This window comes from Toxoplasma gondii, chromosome II, assembly GCF_000006565.2.
Source record: "Toxoplasma gondii ME49 chromosome II, whole genome shotgun sequence".
NCBI lineage: Eukaryota > Apicomplexa > Conoidasida > Eucoccidiorida > Sarcocystidae > Toxoplasma > Toxoplasma gondii.
In genome coordinates, this window is record NC_031469.1 from 30157 (window position 1) to 46730 (window position 16574).

At 52.1% G+C, this 16574-nt stretch overlaps 4 protein-coding genes across 4 annotated transcripts; 2 read left to right on the forward strand and 2 right to left on the reverse strand.

Annotated features, from left to right (window-relative positions):
- Positions 1–39: 39 nt before the first annotated feature.
- On the reverse strand, positions 40–4246 carry TGME49_220870 (hypothetical protein). The gene is made up of 4 exons (XM_018779901.1): positions 3792–4246; positions 2718–3039; positions 2089–2189; positions 40–1480 (listed from the first exon to the last, which is right to left on the reverse strand). Exons 2-4 carry the CDS (start codon positions 2959–2961, stop codon positions 1301–1303), a joined length of 525 nt encoding a protein of 174 aa, XP_018638248.1. The 5' UTR covers positions 2962–3039; positions 3792–4246; the 3' UTR covers positions 40–1300.
- A 70-nt stretch (positions 4247–4316) lies between these two features.
- TGME49_220880 (hypothetical protein) lies at positions 4317–8235 on the forward strand. Its single transcript, XM_002369897.2, has 5 exons — positions 4317–5560; positions 6066–6197; positions 6467–6643; positions 7007–7125; positions 7656–8235. The coding sequence occupies exons 1-5, from the start codon at positions 5464–5466 to the stop codon at positions 7740–7742; spliced, it is 612 nt and encodes a 203-aa protein (XP_002369938.1). The 5' UTR covers positions 4317–5463; the 3' UTR covers positions 7743–8235.
- On the reverse strand, positions 7746–11543 carry TGME49_220890 (hypothetical protein). Its single transcript, XM_002369898.2, has 3 exons — positions 10795–11543; positions 9592–10071; positions 7746–8969 (listed from the first exon to the last, which is right to left on the reverse strand). The coding sequence occupies exons 1-3, from the start codon at positions 11313–11315 to the stop codon at positions 8606–8608; spliced, it is 1365 nt and encodes a 454-aa protein (XP_002369939.1). The 5' UTR covers positions 11316–11543; the 3' UTR covers positions 7746–8605.
- Positions 11544–11698: 155 nt separating this feature from the next.
- On the forward strand, positions 11699–15862 carry TGME49_220900 (hypothetical protein). The gene has a single exon (XM_002369899.2). It carries the CDS (start codon positions 12976–12978, stop codon positions 15094–15096), a length of 2121 nt encoding a protein of 706 aa, XP_002369940.1. The 5' UTR covers positions 11699–12975; the 3' UTR covers positions 15097–15862.
- The last annotated feature ends 712 nt before the right edge of the window (positions 15863–16574 follow it).

Genomic DNA, 16574 nt, shown 5'->3' on the forward strand with positions numbered 1-16574 from the left:
GGAGCGAACGCATCCCTGCAGGGGAACTGTTGCCGCTATCGCAATGTAGGATACAGAATGACAAGCACTCCTGTGACCGTCTGGTGGAGGTGTGGAGCCTCAGCGTGGACTTTGGACGTGTCGGGCCTAATCGGCTGCTCAATATATACGCATCTGTTGGAATCTAGGCTCGGAGACACGATCACTGATGGAACTGCCAATTCCGGATAACAGATTGCTTTCATTTGAGTTATTCACAGAGGTACAACGAGGGGTTCATTACATCTGTGAATACACTCTGCACTCGTGTTAGAACAATCACCCCAAAATAGCTTGCTTAATCGAAAGACATACAGCAGGGGATACTGCTTTTTGGAAACAATGGTGGACAAAAAAAACCTGACATAAATTCGGGTCCTCTATCTCTTGGCAAACCACGAATCATTCCCGATTGTACCGTCCACTGCTTTTTCGTTTCACGAATTTCATACACGAGTGAAGTGGACTCGTCGACGTATCTCTTTGCCTTTCCTACAAACATTACAACGTATCCACATCGCCAGTAGAAATATACGAGATACGCACGAGCGACTCCTACAAACTTGGTTCTCCCTGATATTTATTCTTCAGTGCTCGCACATCGACGGCGTCACTTGGTTTTCGTCATGGAGAACTGCCAACCGAGCCGCTAGAACCATGGCACATTCCTGCTTCGGCCTCCATTTTGCTAGCCGCCTGCTGCCGCAAGTCTTCAGTTTCTTGTGGCAGGTAATTGAGTTTCTCGGAAAAATTAGTCGGTCACCACCAGTCCAACTACGACAACCGTCTGATCCATCTTCGCTTATCCGGTCATTCTTCGAGACAAGAAACTGAAAAGAGAACGGCAGTTGTCTCTTGGTTCCCGTTTCGCCTGTCTGCAGAACCGGATCTCGAAAGTGTGAGAGAAGACAGATCGCTTCCGTCCTTTCCCCGATGTCCCGTAACGACTGCGTCTCAGCGTGCCACGGCAAACCGCAGGACACAGATGCGTCTTTGCTTCCGTGCGCGCTCTACCTGCCTCGCCAGCTTTGACTGCAGAACCGGAAGTTCTGAACAAGGTGAAATACCCTAAATGTCTTTACAGCATTTACTGGATTCGCTTCTTCCTGCGAAGTCGACGAGTGACTACCGCTCGGGTTTCTTTCGACACCGACACCCGTTTCCGCGCTGCGTTGGCCCATCGATACTGAACGACTTGTGTCTTTTTTTCCCACCTCAGAAGCACCGCCGGAGGCGCTGCACTCCGTGGCGCTTGCGTTTTGGCGGGTCGACGACACAAGCGTCACGCAAAAAACTCAGTGGCAGGGGGAACAACCACACTGAATGACACCGGAATTCGGCTGTGCATGACCCCAACAACGACAGCCAAAATAGACGTGACGATGCTGATCGCAGCCACTAAGAAACCCATCCCTCCGCAATACCCAATGTTGCCAAACAGCGCCTGGGCGAGATTCCACATCTGCACAGAGAGACACACAGACAAACCCACTGCGTTTTCACGGCCCTGGAGCCGCGCGATCCATAGGCCCCAAACTCGCACACAATGCAATTGACCCTTTCGTAGGCAAGAATAGTGTCAACGACCAAAAATCTTGCATCACTCTGCACACTGCATGCAGGACATCGCGCCAACAGTTCCACTGACTCCCTCCCCCCCTTCTCCCCCCTTCTCTGCTGAAAAAAATTGACTGTGGTGGGTGAGGCTGTTTTTTCCACGTATGAAAAAACAGAAAAGACACTATCTGGTTCATGTCCTCCTGCCAAACGCTGACCACGGGGAACAAAGCATCCCTTCGATTTCGGGTACGAAGGAGGATTCTGAAAAGCGGAACAGCCTGTCTTTTATCTCTTCTTTTCAACTCCTGAGCGAAGGCATGACACGTGCTGCACCGCTGGCGCTTGTAGCCACCCCACAGTGACCACGCGCTGAAATACGCATGCCAACATGCGACCGGCTTTTTACACAGGAACAACGACCTTTGCCGAGAGTCCGTCCAAAAAGAGCTATGACTCTGTCTGCCAAAAGAAGCGAAAAACGTCGCTTAGATAGCCTCCCACCCCACTTACAGCGAATCGAGCCCAGGAGCGTGTGATAGGCGGCACATTGAAATTCTTAAAGTGGAGAAGAATAGAAGTCCAGCCCATCACGAAGGGTGCCCACAGGTTGCCTGTAAACACGCACGCTTCACCACTTTTGGAAACCGCATCAGTGCTTGAGGCATGCGAGTCCTCCATACAGAAGCACACCCGCCTTGTGGTCCCGACGGTAAAAGGCCCACCAGCTATCCTCAACACACATACTCGTGTATGCTTCCATTAAAAGCAACAAAACTGTGTGCAGATACCGTATGTGCCCGCGCGTTTATTGTTTTTGCCAGAACACACCATTCCAGATATTTGTCAGGAGAGGAGAATGTCGCACTTCTCTTGACGGGATGGTTACCAGCAGGTGGACTGTCAGTTCACTGCACCCAGTTGCGATGAGACTCAGGAGGTCATAACAAGCGAGGCGGTCCCGGCACTTTCAATTGCCAGCCTCGGTTTGGCTGACGTCGGCGGCGTCTGCCTCTACGCACAGAACCACCCGCCGACACTTCGGTGTGTGAACCACTGTCGTCTGTGTATGCTCGCACCCATGCGCCTAAAGGCATCGTGAAAAGACAGCGCCAGCAGACAACCAGCGCGTGGAGACTCACCGAAGATTCGAGGATTGAAAGAGAAGAAGGCTTCCCTCCAGAGGGCAGCATTGACGTCCGAAAAAAGATCATTCCTGTCGACAGTGAGGGTAGGCGCGCAAGTGACGGCCATCAACAGCCAAAGGACAATGCTAAAAAAGCCGGCGGTAATGCCGAGAAGCCTTGCTGCAATCGCCACAGCAAGGGCCTTCTCTGGATCCCCCATGCGGCGTGGCGCCACCCCCGAGACCCCAGTCTTTGCCATAATTTCCGATCAAACGCAGACGCAACGACAGGACAGAAACAGAACTCCGGATGGAAGAGAGGACGAGCGGGTGAGCATCTGAGAACAGACAAAAGACACGGAGGTGCCGACGAAGATAGGACGCAGAGCAGCGGTGATGGGGACAGAGGCGTGATACAGGGACCGAAAGTGGCTGCGGGTACGTCGGTGATTTGGGAAACAACACAGACCAGTACCAGAGGGGGAAAAGGCGAAGGCTGAGAAGATGACTCGACAAGAACGTGTACAGAGGTTCACAGCCTCTGGGGCTGTACGCAATGAGTCCCGAAAGCAGAGAAAAACACTCGCATCCAGAATGTGAAATAATGTCAGAGCTGAAGGAACCAATGGACCTGGTACATGCAATGGACATATACAACACTTCAATTGACAGAGGAGGGCACAAATGCCACGCAGGGATCGGCAAAGCAGCCAACGTAACGTATGACAGCGAGCAATCCATGCGGATTTCAAGGACAGGTACTGATGACGGTGCAGATGATCTCTTTCTTCTCTCCAGAGTGTCTCAAACGACTGGCGCGCGCGAAGAGGTCAGGATGAACGTCTACCCAGGAAAACAGAGAGACTCCGTATACAGTTACGGGACGTCTATGTTTCTGTGACGGCTAGAAAATCGGCAGCTGGGAAAGAGCTTAGAAACTATGGTTTTACGACGAGTGAAGTCAGATTCGAAAAAAGAGGATAGGGGCCTCCCCTCGACGCGGGAGAATGACGCCGACGGTCCCCCTTCAGTACTGGAGGACACTAGGTCACTTGGACTGCACAACTTTTCATGGATGTGTTGCACCTACCATGTTCAGTGATACTGTGGAGTTGAACTGGAGGGTCGACAGTTGAGTCTTCAGGATTCTCCAACTGCGTTTGCCAGTGGCCCCGCCTCGCCGTGGTCATCGACGCTGAAGCGAGCCTGCCTCGATTGTATGCAGCCTTGTCGAAGAGAATCACGGAAGCAGACGACGGGGTGCCACCACAGCAAGTTCAGATTTTTATGCAAAAAAAGTCGACCAGGGTAAAGAGTTTTCTGAGTTCTACGTCAACGGCTCAAGTGAGATATCGCGCGGCTTCCACGGCCTTTCGGGCGGCAACCGACGAGACAGAACTCCAGGGATGCGTCCAAGTTGCAAGCCTAACGCGAGGGCGTTTCAGCAGTGTTTCCTTTTCAACGCTGCTTCCCCTTGGACATGAAACCCGGATTCTCAGCGTGGACTTTATTCCTGTTTCCGTTTCCATGTTCACCCAGATTGCCGAGCAGAGGCATCGGGGGTAACGACCGCCTCACAGTTGTCCTCTGCACTCCACGAATGCATGCAGCGAGTGTCGGTCTGCTGCGCATAAGCCGAATTCTCTGAGCCGATGCTTCGTCATGCATGTCTGCAAGGCGCTTTGCAGTCCGCTGGGCAGCATGAAAGACCACCTCTAAAACAATCCTATAGCTCGGCTTCTCATGCCACGTCGTTTCTCCGTCCTATTCTAAAGAACAAATGGCCAGAGACTTCCCATTGCCTGTCGGAGTAGTTCCCGAGTGAGTTCCTGCTCTGCGCTGGCCTCGGGAACGGCGCGTTAAACTGCGTGACGCAGTCTGGCAAGCCGTTCCCTGCCCTTTTTTTCGTACGCCGTCCTTCTGTGGCCCCCCGCTAGCTTTTTTCCGTCAGTATTGCTTTACCGTGTCTAGCGTGGTACATCCTCCGTTTTCCAAGACCAAGAACGGACAAGGACACCAGACTCAAGTTTGTTCCGCCGCACGGAGCTAGCGCAATGTCCCTGTCCGTGGCCTTTTCTACTTCAGTAGAAGTGTGATGTGCTTTTCCTCGCTTTTGTCCTTGAGGTAGCAGGAAAGCAAGTCGGGCAAAAACCGAGTCTCCTGACTGAGTTCTTCTCCAGCGAACTTCCCTGCCGGTACTTCAGTGGACACTACGGTAGAGCCTCAACTGTACAGACGTCAGAGTGACCCAGGTTTCCTCGAGGCTGTCGTCTGATTTTCCTAGGGATTCACCACGCTTGCTAGAGAGCTGTGGAGGTGCCGGCGAGCGGGCTGTTCGTTGTTTTGTAAATTTGGTAGTTGTGCCTTTTCCAGAACTCGCACCGGCTGAGGCGGCACCCTTTTTTCCCTCGTCGCCGTCTGCTGTAGGTTGAGAGGTTCTCGTGTCTGGTAGGGTTTCCAAACTTTTTTCAGTTGCGCAGGAGAGAGGGCTCGGAGGTTCTGTTCTTACCACGAGCCTTCGCCTGCCCATCTTTTTCCTCCGCCTTTTTTGGTACACGGTACGCACACACGGGAGAGGCACCGTCTGCGCTTTCTAGTCGGTGTATTTTTCCTGGAGTCCTTCACCCGTGTTGCCCTAAGGAAACATCGTTTCCTCAAGTTGTGGGTGGCTTTAGTCCTCTGCCTGTATAGACTGGTCAATTGGTCTCGCGTTGAATTCCCGTGGCGGGGGTTGCAGCGTCGTTCGTGCAGTCCTTTCCAGAATGGATGAGGAGAAGAAACAGCGCCTTTTGGACGCGCTGGAGCGCCGCCTCGTGCTCTGCGAAGAGGCTGTAGGCATGGACCCTGCGAAGCAGAAAGGTAGGCAGCCTTGCGTTTATCGCACGTTCGCAGCCGATAGGTATACGGACGGCGCTGGACTCCGGACTTCGTCTTTTTCATGTGGTGTTCAGCACTGGCAGCTGTATCTCCCACCATGTCCTGCCGCTTGCTCTTTGTGTTCCTGCTGCTCGAAAGCTCGCATATGCGAAGAAACAACCACACCTACCAATCGTTCTCTCTCTCTGCATGTACACAAGTATACGGATGAATGCAGACGTACAGCTTCCGATCACTTAAGAAAGAATTGACGACGCACTTGCGCCATGTGGACTTACAGGTGGAGTGCATTTTGTCCGAAGTCAGTTGCATGGCGACATCTTTTAGACACCAGACAAGTTTTTCTGGAAGGTTCTGTGCCGCACGAGTTTGGGGGAAAGTACCCTCTCAATGAAAAGTCTGCTTTTCGAATTCATGTGCATGCCCTCGCTTCGTTTCAGTTTGTTGGAAGCTTCCTGTTTGCTGGTCACGTGTTTTGTCCATTCAGCTATGGCGGCGCTTGGAATGAAGAAGTCACAGGTGGCAGACTTCAACTTGTCTTTGGTTATGAACATTTGCCGGCTACACCATCAAGCGAATCAGCTGTTCCGTGGGAATCTCTTCGAAGTGGAAGAACGATGTGAGTTGCTAATGTCGCGGCCGTTGCTTCTCTTCGAAAAGACTTTTTTCGAGGTTCATTCAACTGCCAGCGCAGCTCCAGCTGTCGGGCACTCGCCTGCCGTCCTGTTCATAAAGGAACGGGTGCCGAGCATGTGTCCAGTGCAAAGTTTAAAAGCAATCCGCTTACTCTTGTGTGTTGTTATGTCAACTAAATAAGTTTCGTCGTTGCTGCTGTTTCGTTGACCCGTTGATCACAGTTGATCAACTGTGTTTCTCCGTGACTCTCAGATGAGCAAATGAAAGTGTGGCTCGAGAACGAGCAGTCAGCAGCTTTAAACCTCATGATGACCCTTGAAGCGAAGAGAGCCTACGTTCTTCAGCACGAAGAGATGCTCAGAGAGACGGCCGCACAGCTGCGGCACCTGCAGGATCTCGAGCAATTCGTGAACCCTCCTCAACTTTCGGGTACGTTTCACCTGTTCAGTGTGTCCATATCTTCTCCATTTTGTGTCGTTGACACAGACACTGCCCGTTTCTGCCGCTACTTACGGCGTGCGAATTGTGTTCGAGACTAGACACGTTTCCGCGTTGAAGCAGCCAGTTGTCGCTTCAAGGAAGCACCTGAACCGATAGTTGTGCGACGCAGGAACAGCATTCTGTCAGAAGGGTGTTCTGTCACAGAGCCGTCTTTTTCCTGTTATTCTTTCGCCTGTGTGTCGGAGAGACTGGAAGCGGGGCCTACGTTTTCGCCCGCTCTCCGGGGGTGCGCCGTCAGTCCGCAGAGGGTGAACCGTGTGTATTTCTTCCAGCCTTTGCGGTGTTTTTCAGAGCTGGAAAGCTTCAAAGAACGGCTGAAGGCTCTGGATGAACAGGGGAATGAGCTGACGGACAGGGCCATTCGCCTTCAGGGCAAAATTATGAACATCGCGCAAGCGTACAACACCACGGTGAGGGGAGAATGAATGAGAGGCACTGAGTGTTCCCTTAAAGCGCGGTGGTGTCGCTGTCGACAGTGCCAGTAAAGGCGGTATCGTCAACTTCTGCTGCAATACAGATATTTGTCGTACTCTGCCCCCGTGGTAATTCCGTCGTTCGCTTCGTTCTCACTGAGGCTGTATACAGAGGAGGAATTCCGAAAGTACCAGATTGTCGTTGACGTTTCTCGTATGATGGAGCTCAAATGAAGCCGCACGTGGCGAATTCTGTGGATTTCCCATCTATATTCTATGTGCGCGTATAAACAACGAGAAACAATAGACAGCGATTGCCGCAGCCTAGTAACGGAGATGTGTCCTGCGCGTCGCGAAGTGAAGCCTCTGCCTATTGTCATCATGACAGTAGCGTCGCAGTGCACTTGTACCTCGGCGGAAATGTATTCACTTGTGCCTCAGTTTGGAGTGAGGATGGTTTTTCTTGCCTGCTGGTGCCGCATGAGACGGATCCGTAGCGGAATGACCCTTGCTGTCCGTGCGTGCAGATGAATATGCTTGCCAGCGTTTTTGAAGAGTGGCACGAGCAGCTGACAGAGGAAGAAACGAAGCCTTCGAGTACAGCAGCGCAGTAAAACGAGTACGACGTAGGCACACCACTTCCTTCTAAGTCCACCTTTCACTCGACTCTGTGTGTTCTTATGAAACAGCGAATGCCGTTTCGGTTTCGCTGGATTCTTACACTTCTCCCCGATCTTCTTCCTCGATCGCTAACACCGTTTCTATGTCTTTTTTGCTTCGTGATTGGAACAATCCGGCACCACAACAAGGTCAGAGCCTCTGAAAGCCGAGAGACGATTCCGTTACGAAACGAGAGTGGTCAAAACGATCCTACGCATGCTTCCACTTACTGTGGGCCTACAGAGAAAACGCAAAATGACACTACATTCCCTTATTCTTGTCAATGACACAACCCCTTTAGCAAACTGCACCGAGAAAGAGTTTTTTCCGGACTGCGGCGATGCCTCGTATTTGCTAAGACTGCTCGAACGCACTCATGGCGTCGACACAAAGAAAGAGGATGTAATGGCTTAAACGATGCGGTGTGCGACTGCATAAAATGACGAATATTTGTGCAGATCACTCAGCACAGTTAACCAGGGACAATCCAAGGCAGCGCCAAACCGACAACTCCACCCATACGATGTGGAAGAACGCGTCTTGAGTGATCTGCAGAATCCATGAAGTCGTTCCCGCGCAACCTCGCTCGCCGTGAATCACAGTTTGTTACACACGAGACTTTGGTGGGACAGGCCAATGATATGCATTGATTCGACGGTAAACACAACTCGACAGTTGCGGAGTGCCTCTCTACAGTGGAGAAAGACAGCTTCTAACTATAACGTTTTTTAAACAGCTCAGGAGTTTGCCCTCAGCCGAAAAGGAAGATCATCCTCCTTTGGGAAAGACTGCACATGCGTGCCATCTACGATGCACGTCAGAAGACCTTTTCTGGATTCAAAATGCCCTCAGACAATCCTACAGCCATTTGCGCGCGGATGTGAGATAGAAAATTCTTTGCGCGAGAGAGCTTCTTCTTAAGGAGAGGATCACTTAAAAATCCTAGTTTCACCCATTTGTTGGACCAATCCAACACCGGCTTCCCGTCAGGTCCTATCAAGTGAGGCTTGTCAACAACGGCCTCGATGCCCGGCACAATATTACTGAAAAAATCGATTCCTCGTGCGATAAACTTGACGGCCTCGACCTTGTCAGCGAGATACGCTGTCACCATGCTGTTGGTGACCTCGTGAACCAGTGAGCATGGCGTGCGGTATTCGCTCCAAGTAACAAGGAAGTTCCTGCACGAAACAAAGGAACGACAAATTACTGTTGGGAGCAGTCTTATATGAGATCCAGTTCTGAACAAAAGAAAGGAGGGCCTTCTCGAGACCTGTATCTCTCATGTGAGTGTGCAGCAGCAGGGCACCCCATAACCAAAAAACGGTTATACTTTGGCGCGCGAAAGTTTATCCCCTGCCACAAAAACCCTTTGTTTCTCTACGCCGACGAGAACAAAGATCACATGCCAACTAGAAGATGACATAAAACGAGTGACCACATTCACTCAGCGTCATGTGAGACGGCTGGTTTACTAAGTGTTACTGAACTTTCTTCGGGACATAAATGCGGCCCCCCCCCCGCGGTCACCAGCTTCAAACACGCAACTGTGAAGACAAGGCCTGATCGTTGGAAGCCTCCTTAGAGGACTGTGGTCCTGTGTGGGACGCCAACGAGTCTTTCCGCTCAGTTCATGCTTTCCCGGTGGAACATGAACAACTGACCAACTGATTCAAACTGCTGGAGCTCGCACTGTTATCAAACGAGTGCACACACTTCCCCGCTGTCGGACGCACTAGAAAGTAAGGGTTGTAAGGATTATAGTGTGAAATTGAATCACGCTGCCTAAAAATCTGTACTTACCCTTTTATTATGCAGTCTCCTCCATAGCTCCAGAAGTCTGCGAGTTTCAAGTTGAACGTAACCGGAGTGCTTCCAATATCGTTAAACTTGATGTGGAAGTACGCACGTGTCTGTTCTTTTTGTTCGCTGCTGTACCCAAGAAAGTTGAAAACATCACTCACGTCCGGTGGTTCATTTGGCCGGTCTTCTGGCAACACCATGTTAAAAGTGGAAGACGGATTCAGAAGCAGAGTGACTTCTTTGGGCGCAGCACCAGGAAACGACGCGAAACTCCCTTCAAGATGATCGAATACGCCAAAACTGTCGGCCGGAGGCGGAAGTTCATACGTGAATATTGCTGAAAACCAAGGAGTCGCCAATGGGTTCGCGTCGCCATCGGTAAAATCGAAGTACGTCACCGTTGCGATGATCCGTGGGGAAGGGAATTCCTTCTGCCAGAGCGCCAACCGCGTCCACACACGCCACCAACCGTATTTTGACCTGTAGAAGACAAGAGTGCTGATATCGTGCAGAGCTGGTGACTCCATAGTCTCTGCATCTTAGCCCGTCAACAAAAAAATGGCGTGCGACGATACGCATAAGAAACGTGACGATTGAGGAAGCCATATCCACAAAAAAGGAACCACAAAAATCACCAGCCGCGCTTGATTGGAAAACTTGTATAGTGACCCACTTCGAGAGTTTGTTCTCTGGATTGAACGTGAAGCGTATTTCAACATTCCCCAGCCTTAGCGATCCTCATCTTGAAGTTCGGAAAAACATTGGCTCTACCCGTAAACGCAAACACTCGACTCCTTGTCAAGCACAGCAGAGTAATACCGAGGTGCAGATTCCATGCGATACACTATCACACGGCCGCGTATGGATACCATCCCATTACCCCGGCGAAGAAAGTAAAAAAGCTTGAGTTTAACCCGTTATCAGCACACCAAGCGACGGCTCTTGTATATCCGACCGAAAAGTCGAGAATACTGCTGAGGCTCTAGTAGTGAACACCTCCCCGAGTTGAATGATCATGAAAAAAAAGATAATGACGGTTCGTAGAAACTCTGACGTTACAGCACCCAACAGCTGAGTTGCTCCTAATGATTCGCTGGAAGCTAAGAGCGCTTAGTAACACCCCTCAATAAGTCCATGAAACAGATTCTTCAGTGAACTAGTCTCCGCGCCAAAGACTATCGGCATCACCGTGCTTCTACTTACTTCTCCTTCAAAAGTGCCTTTTGCCAGGCACCCCTCTGATCGTTGTGCGATTGGACACGGTCTGCCAGCCACTGGCATAGTCGTGAGCTTGGCCCTGTTACCACCATGTTCTGGACGCCCCTGGCATCCACTGTGGGCATGGCATCAACAACTAGATTGTTGGGAAGACCCACAAGGCACGCGCGTTCCACTGTTGTCCATGAGTTGATGGGAACATTCATTCGGAAACGCCCGTCTACTCCTGTACGCTGCTGTCCGACCAACGCTGCTACTGGCAAAAGCAAGGAAGTGACGAACCCCACGACACAGCCGGCAACCCGCAACCAGCCACACTCTCGACATCGGCAACTATATCTCATTTTAAAGTAGTTGCATATATTTACAAGTACGCGAGATGTTTTATGAAGAGACGAAGGGAACGGCAGGGAGCCGGGGCTGCTTCTGTGCCGTCGTGCTTGAATGCTGGACTGATGCTCGTGGGGTCTCATCCGTTGCACATGAAAAATGAAAAATTTCGGCATTCAGATATTGCTGTGATGAATATAAAAACCAAAAAGGCATCGAAGTGGCTTTTAGTAGTGTGGCGTCTCTAAACAAATGGCGTGGTCCTGTTGTGTAAGGGGTCATGCTGACTACATTACTAATCGAACGTTGCGCAGTATTAGTGGGACCTCCTCATGCTGTCATTAGGCGTTTTGCCTTCGAAAGAATCGTTAGATTCTTTGACCTCCAGTTTGCATTAACAGAATGAAGTGCACCGGACTGTGTGGAAACTCCTACCAATATCGTTATGGCATCACCTTCTAAAACAGGCTTCAGTGACCTCCTGGGTCGAGTAGGCCACTGTACGGTCCCCTCTTCACGTATCACAGCTAGACAGGAACCTCGTCGCTAGAGCGTTTACCGTAACCCCTACTACGTGAAACTCAGATGTGAGTTTCGTGTCGAACAACAGAGTCTGTGGAAACGAGCTCTCTGTGTCACCGTGCTTGGTGGTTAACCAGTGATTTACATTATAATGCAGCATGTGCTGGCAATACGCCCCCAGCAGTTGCTGCAGCAGTGACAATGGCTGTCCACAGGCTCGACGTCGCCGCTCGGCAAACTGCCTCGCGCTACATTGAAAAACGCCGACAGGACTTTCGTAGAGAGCTTCAGTGGCTGACTCGGGAATAGCGAAGCTGAAGGGGAACTGCAGGACGAGACATCGCCATTTTAGGGTTCGCCTTCATAAAAAAGACTCCTCTGACCTCATGTGTTCTGTGATTGCGCCCTCTGTTTCGAGTTTGTAGCACGCGATATTTCTGCGGCTCGCCATTGCTTCCGTTGACACGTCCCTTGCTACACGAAAATTGGGACGATGTTCCCGGAAAACAAGATATTTAAAGCAGCCGTTGTTTACTGCTGGTATACTGTTAGCTTAGGCAGCAGTGGAACCAGCTGTTCGCGCGCAGCAGGCTTTTGTGATACTTTCGCCGGACACCCTTTCCTCCTCTTTAAACGCCACGGTCGATCTGAGACGCCACAGAAGAAGGCATGGTCCATTCATTAAGCTCATTCTCACGGGACTTTGCACTCCACGCGATTTTTCCTCTTTTCCCACGACTGTTCGGGGCTGCGTCATTTCTCGTTTTGGAAACTTGCTTTATTACAGACTCCATGCCGTCGCGTGCTTCTTCTCAGGGCCACACCCGAGATCGACTCGCGACCACGGTTCAGAGAGCGGAGCGTCAACGTCGAAACTGTTGCTGAAGCCTTCTTCCGCGAGCAGAGAGGGTGGCTTGCGGCGACTGGCTCGCAGGCTGCCTGGCGTGGACGGGTCAACCGTGGGGTGACACTTTCGTAACTTTTCTTATGCATCCTCTTTGAAGGATTCCTTGACCCACCACAGCGTATCGTGGTTTTTCAGATCGATTTGCGGATCAACACTGACGCTGTCGCGCGGCTTTTCCTACGCCGGGCACTCCTTTCTACCGCTCTAGCTTGCTCGCGGTCTTGCAGCTCGTCTTGCGCAAGACGTGTCCTGTGGCCGCGGCACCGCGCTCTGTGCTCTTGTACGTCGATTTCTTTGTTCCATCGAAGGGTACGCCACTCCTCACCATTTTTTGTCGGAATCACCTCAAGACTCCGTGATTTCCTTCGCGTTTCTTCAATTTGTTCCGTTTCTTTCGCAAAATACCCATGGCGCTCAACATCACGGCTCCGCCGTCGCCGCTGGCCAGCGACACTGTGACCTCGCCTGCGGCCGGGAAACCCAGGGAAGATTCCCTTCCAGCTTCTCCGGTTGCGGCGGTTTCTCGCGGCTCTTCCTTTCCCGCTTCCCCGTCTTCAGCAGCTGGACGCACCGAGACTGCTCCTAAGGCCGAAGACAGTCCAAAGGCAGGCAGCCGGCGCCCGTCCTTCTTGAGTCTGAAAAAAAAGCGCACCGAACAGGGCAACGAGGCGGACAACGCCGAGGAGCCCCGACAGAGTCGCCGCAACAGCTTCGCAAACAAAGCCAAGGCGCTGCTGGGAAAGGCCACGAAGGGCGACTCCAAGTCCGTCAACGACGACGAGGTCGACAGCACGTCGGCGGCTGCTGAGGCAAGCGAGAAGACCGAGGAACTCGCTACGAGTCCGAAGGCAGAGTCGCGCACAGATAAGTGGAGACGCCGTCTGTCTCTGTCGCGCGATCGCTCTGTCGAGCGCGGTCTCACTGCCAACGAGGAAGGAACTGCCGGCGTCAAGGGCCTAGGGTCGGAGCCTGCGTCCCCGCAGAACGACACGCCTGAGTCTCGTTTGGGCCGTCTGAAGAGAAGACTCTCGCTGTCGAAGGACGGTGACCGGAGCCGGCGCCAGTCACACGTCGCAGAGGCCGAAAAGGGAAAGGCGAACGAAGGCGAACAGTCCGAGAAGCAGGATGAGGCGGCTAACTCGCAAGAAACGCCTGCGGATGTTTCAGCGGTGAAAGAAGAAGCAGAGAACGAACCCGCGCCGACGATGCAAGTGTCTGAAGCCAAGAGCCAGACAGTTTCACCTACGAACGAGAAGTCGGAATCCCGCAGAGACAAGTGGAGACGCCGTCTCTCGCTCTCGCGCGACTGCTCCGTGGAAAGAAGCGAGAAGGGAGAGAACATGCCCAAGAGCCCCGCAGCCGATGAAGAAAGCAGTACCAAACGCTTTCTGCGTCGTCTGTCCATCTCATCCCGCGATGAGAAACGCAACTCCGACTCGGAGCGCGAGGGCGAACCCAAGGAAGGCCGCTTGTCCCGACTGAGACGCAGACTGTCGATATCCAAGAAGGAGAAGGAGTCGGATGAGCAAGCGGAAGAAGGCGCATCCTCCGAGGTGGAGAAGGAGGGCCGCGGTCGTCGCTTGCTGAGACGCCTGTCTGTCAGCTCGCGAAAGTCTGCTAACGAAGAAGATGGAGAAGGTGCCCAGGAGAGCACTGCCGCGAAGCTGAAGCGTCGTCTCTCCCTGTCTTCGCGCGCCTCCCGAGCTAGCCGCGAGGGCAGCGTTTGCTCCAACGACGGAGAAGACAAGAAGGAGAGCTCTTCCTTGCGACGGCGACTTTCGCTCCGCTCGCGCTCCCGCGAACCCCCTCTCCCGTGCCCGGCGGGCCAGCAGACCCGCAAGTCTTTGCAGGAGAAAGTGAAGAGCCTGGTGAAGCGCCGGGACATCCGCGCGGAAGACATGGAGCGCGTCGAACAGCTCCATAACCCCGACTATAAGCCGGGTGCCCACAAAATCGACTTTGCGTCCAGCGACGAGGAATCTGAGAGGGAGGACGACTGCCTCGACAAGAATCCTAGCCCAGGGCTCGCGGCAAACCTCACCGAAGGCTTCGCGGTCTCGTCGGAGTCGTCCCCTATCGCTTCTGTTCACCCGGAAACTGAGACCCCGCACCTGTTTCCTGTGGATGAACAAGTCACAGCGAGCCCGATGCGTCTAGAAACTCCCAAAGACTTTGAAGAGTGGTTGCACACCACCGCGGAGGAGGACGCCGGCGTCCACCTCACACCCGGCGACATTGAGGAGACTGCCCTGACCGTGCGTTCGCCTCGCACGGAGAAGAAGCAAGAAAATGACAACGGCGTGTTCGGCTTGTTCTGCTGTGGAGTGGGCTCGCGGGAAACTGAAGAAGAGCGCAGAAGATGGAAGGAGGCCCTCCGCTACTCCTGCTCCAAGATGCGTCCGCAAGAAAAAGTCTTCATGCAGCAGCCTCTTGTGTGCCGGGAGCTTGGCTTCGATGACATCGAATTTAGCCACAAGCTCTGCTATGCGCCCACAGAGTACTCCCTTGAAATTGAGAAAGCATTCTAGAGGGCCGGCCTCGCGATCCGGGACTCACGCATGAGGAAGCGTGGGACGTTCTAAATACTTTTAAATGTCCAGCAGAATCGCGGATGTGACAATGTTGTAGACGCTGTGAATCATTCACACGTGGTTTCGTTTTCTTCCGACTCCGGAAACATTTTTAGCGACAAACACGGGAGGGCAAACGGGTAGATCTGATGCTTCCATGGTGTATCTGAGCAGTGGCCGCCTGTGCTGTACACCTCAGGTACCGCTTTCTGCCATCCTGTGTGAAGCAACTCTATAATCCATTCGTCGCGCTAGCATTTGCTGCTTATGTTTTCTGTCTTGCAGAAAGTCGTTTGAGATTCCCCAGGGAAGGGAGGACTGTGAAGCACATATCTGGACCTGATGGTACACGAGTGAACCCACTTTGTCTTACGTGTCGTGATGTATCGTGACGGGTAATGCGATTTACCCGCGGGACGTGTTTCTTTCAAGTCGGCGTATATTCAGATCATCGTGGATAAGAAGTGGCGGGACTGCTTTGAGATTCCCTGCGTGAAACGGGTGTATGAGTGCGTCAGTGCCTTAGGAAACGTTCAACTCCTGTTCGGTTTTTCCAACAAACAGTTGTGCCTCCGTTCTCTCCGGAGACGTACCAAAAGGCTAGATGCTCTGGATAGTGTTACCCGAAGTGATTCACCGTTGAAAACCTTACAAAAATGTACCGCTGGATGCGCACTTCAACTTTTACGTCAGGACGGCCTAATCAGAGCCCGAGACAGCAACGAATCCGGCACTATTTCCACGAACCTGACATTCCTCTCCAGCAACTGCCTCTGCAGTTTTTTCGCTGGATACACTTTGTAGCGATGCATGTGACGCCAGCAAGCCGATTTAGATTATATAAGTGGGTGAAACGTGCAGGTAAACGAGGCAGTGGCCTGACAGGCGAGAAACGCTGAAAGAGATTAAATCCTGAACGGGATAGAATGCCTCCACACGGAAAAAGCTCCACTTAAACAGCAGATGTGTTCAGAGAGTTCCTTTGTGGTCCAAAGACATGATGATGCAGATTCTGAGCCTCCCAGATCAACTGTGAGTTCGCCTGTTCATCGCCGCCAAATGAACGGCAAAACGTCTCTAAGCAAAATTTAGATTTATTTCGTCTTCCGTAAGCGCAACCAACAGATCTTAGCGATTTCCGTAGAAACCGCGGCAAAAGGCACCTCGGTATTCCATATAGAGCGTCGACTTCTTTTTCCAAGGTCTGCAGGTGGAAAGTTTGTTTCTTCTGCGTGGACAAATTGAGGGCTGGACTCAGCTTTTTGATTCTGTGTCTCCGATGCCACATCGACGAGAAAGTGTTGCCTGTATGCTCGTTGTGGTGTCTCTATTGTGCTTCTCAAGGCCATAATGTACAGTGCATCATGTTTAGCCGCTTCCAGTGTACATTTCAAAAGTGCAGTATTAACTAAGTTCCCTGTATTCTGAGTATCGGG

What these genes read in the sequence shown, in the direction of transcription:
- TGME49_220870 (XM_018779901.1), bottom strand. Translation starts at nt 2,961, where the DNA reads ATGGCAAAGACTGGGGTCTCGGGGGTGGCGCCACGCCGCATGGGGGAT. An exon ending in TTTCAATCCTCGAATCTTCG is followed by an intron (nt 2,190 to 2,717) that starts GTGAGTCTCCAC and finishes GCGTGTTTACAG; the next exon opens with GCAACCTGTGGGCACCCTTC. An exon ending in GCTCCTGGGCTCGATTCGCT is followed by an intron (nt 1,481 to 2,088) that starts GTAAGTGGGGTG and finishes CTCTCTGTGCAG; the next exon opens with ATGTGGAATCTCGCCCAGGC.
- TGME49_220880 (XM_002369897.2), top strand. Translation starts at nt 5,464, where the DNA reads ATGGATGAGGAGAAGAAACAGCGCCTTTTGGACGCGCTGGAGCGCCGC. An exon ending in CTTCGAAGTGGAAGAACGAT is followed by an intron (nt 6,198 to 6,466) that starts GTGAGTTGCTAA and finishes CGTGACTCTCAG; the next exon opens with ATGAGCAAATGAAAGTGTGG. An exon ending in GAACCCTCCTCAACTTTCGG is followed by an intron (nt 6,644 to 7,006) that starts GTACGTTTCACC and finishes GGTGTTTTTCAG; the next exon opens with AGCTGGAAAGCTTCAAAGAA.
- TGME49_220890 (XM_002369898.2), bottom strand. Translation starts at nt 11,315, where the DNA reads ATGCCGAAATTTTTCATTTTTCATGTGCAACGGATGAGACCCCACGAG. An exon ending in AAGGCACTTTTGAAGGAGAA is followed by an intron (nt 10,072 to 10,794) that starts GTAAGTAGAAGC and finishes TGTCTTCTACAG; the next exon opens with GTCAAAATACGGTTGGTGGC. An exon ending in GGAGACTGCATAATAAAAGG is followed by an intron (nt 8,970 to 9,591) that starts GTAAGTACAGAT and finishes TGTTTCGTGCAG; the next exon opens with GAACTTCCTTGTTACTTGGA.
- TGME49_220900 (XM_002369899.2), top strand. Translation starts at nt 12,976, where the DNA reads ATGGCGCTCAACATCACGGCTCCGCCGTCGCCGCTGGCCAGCGACACT.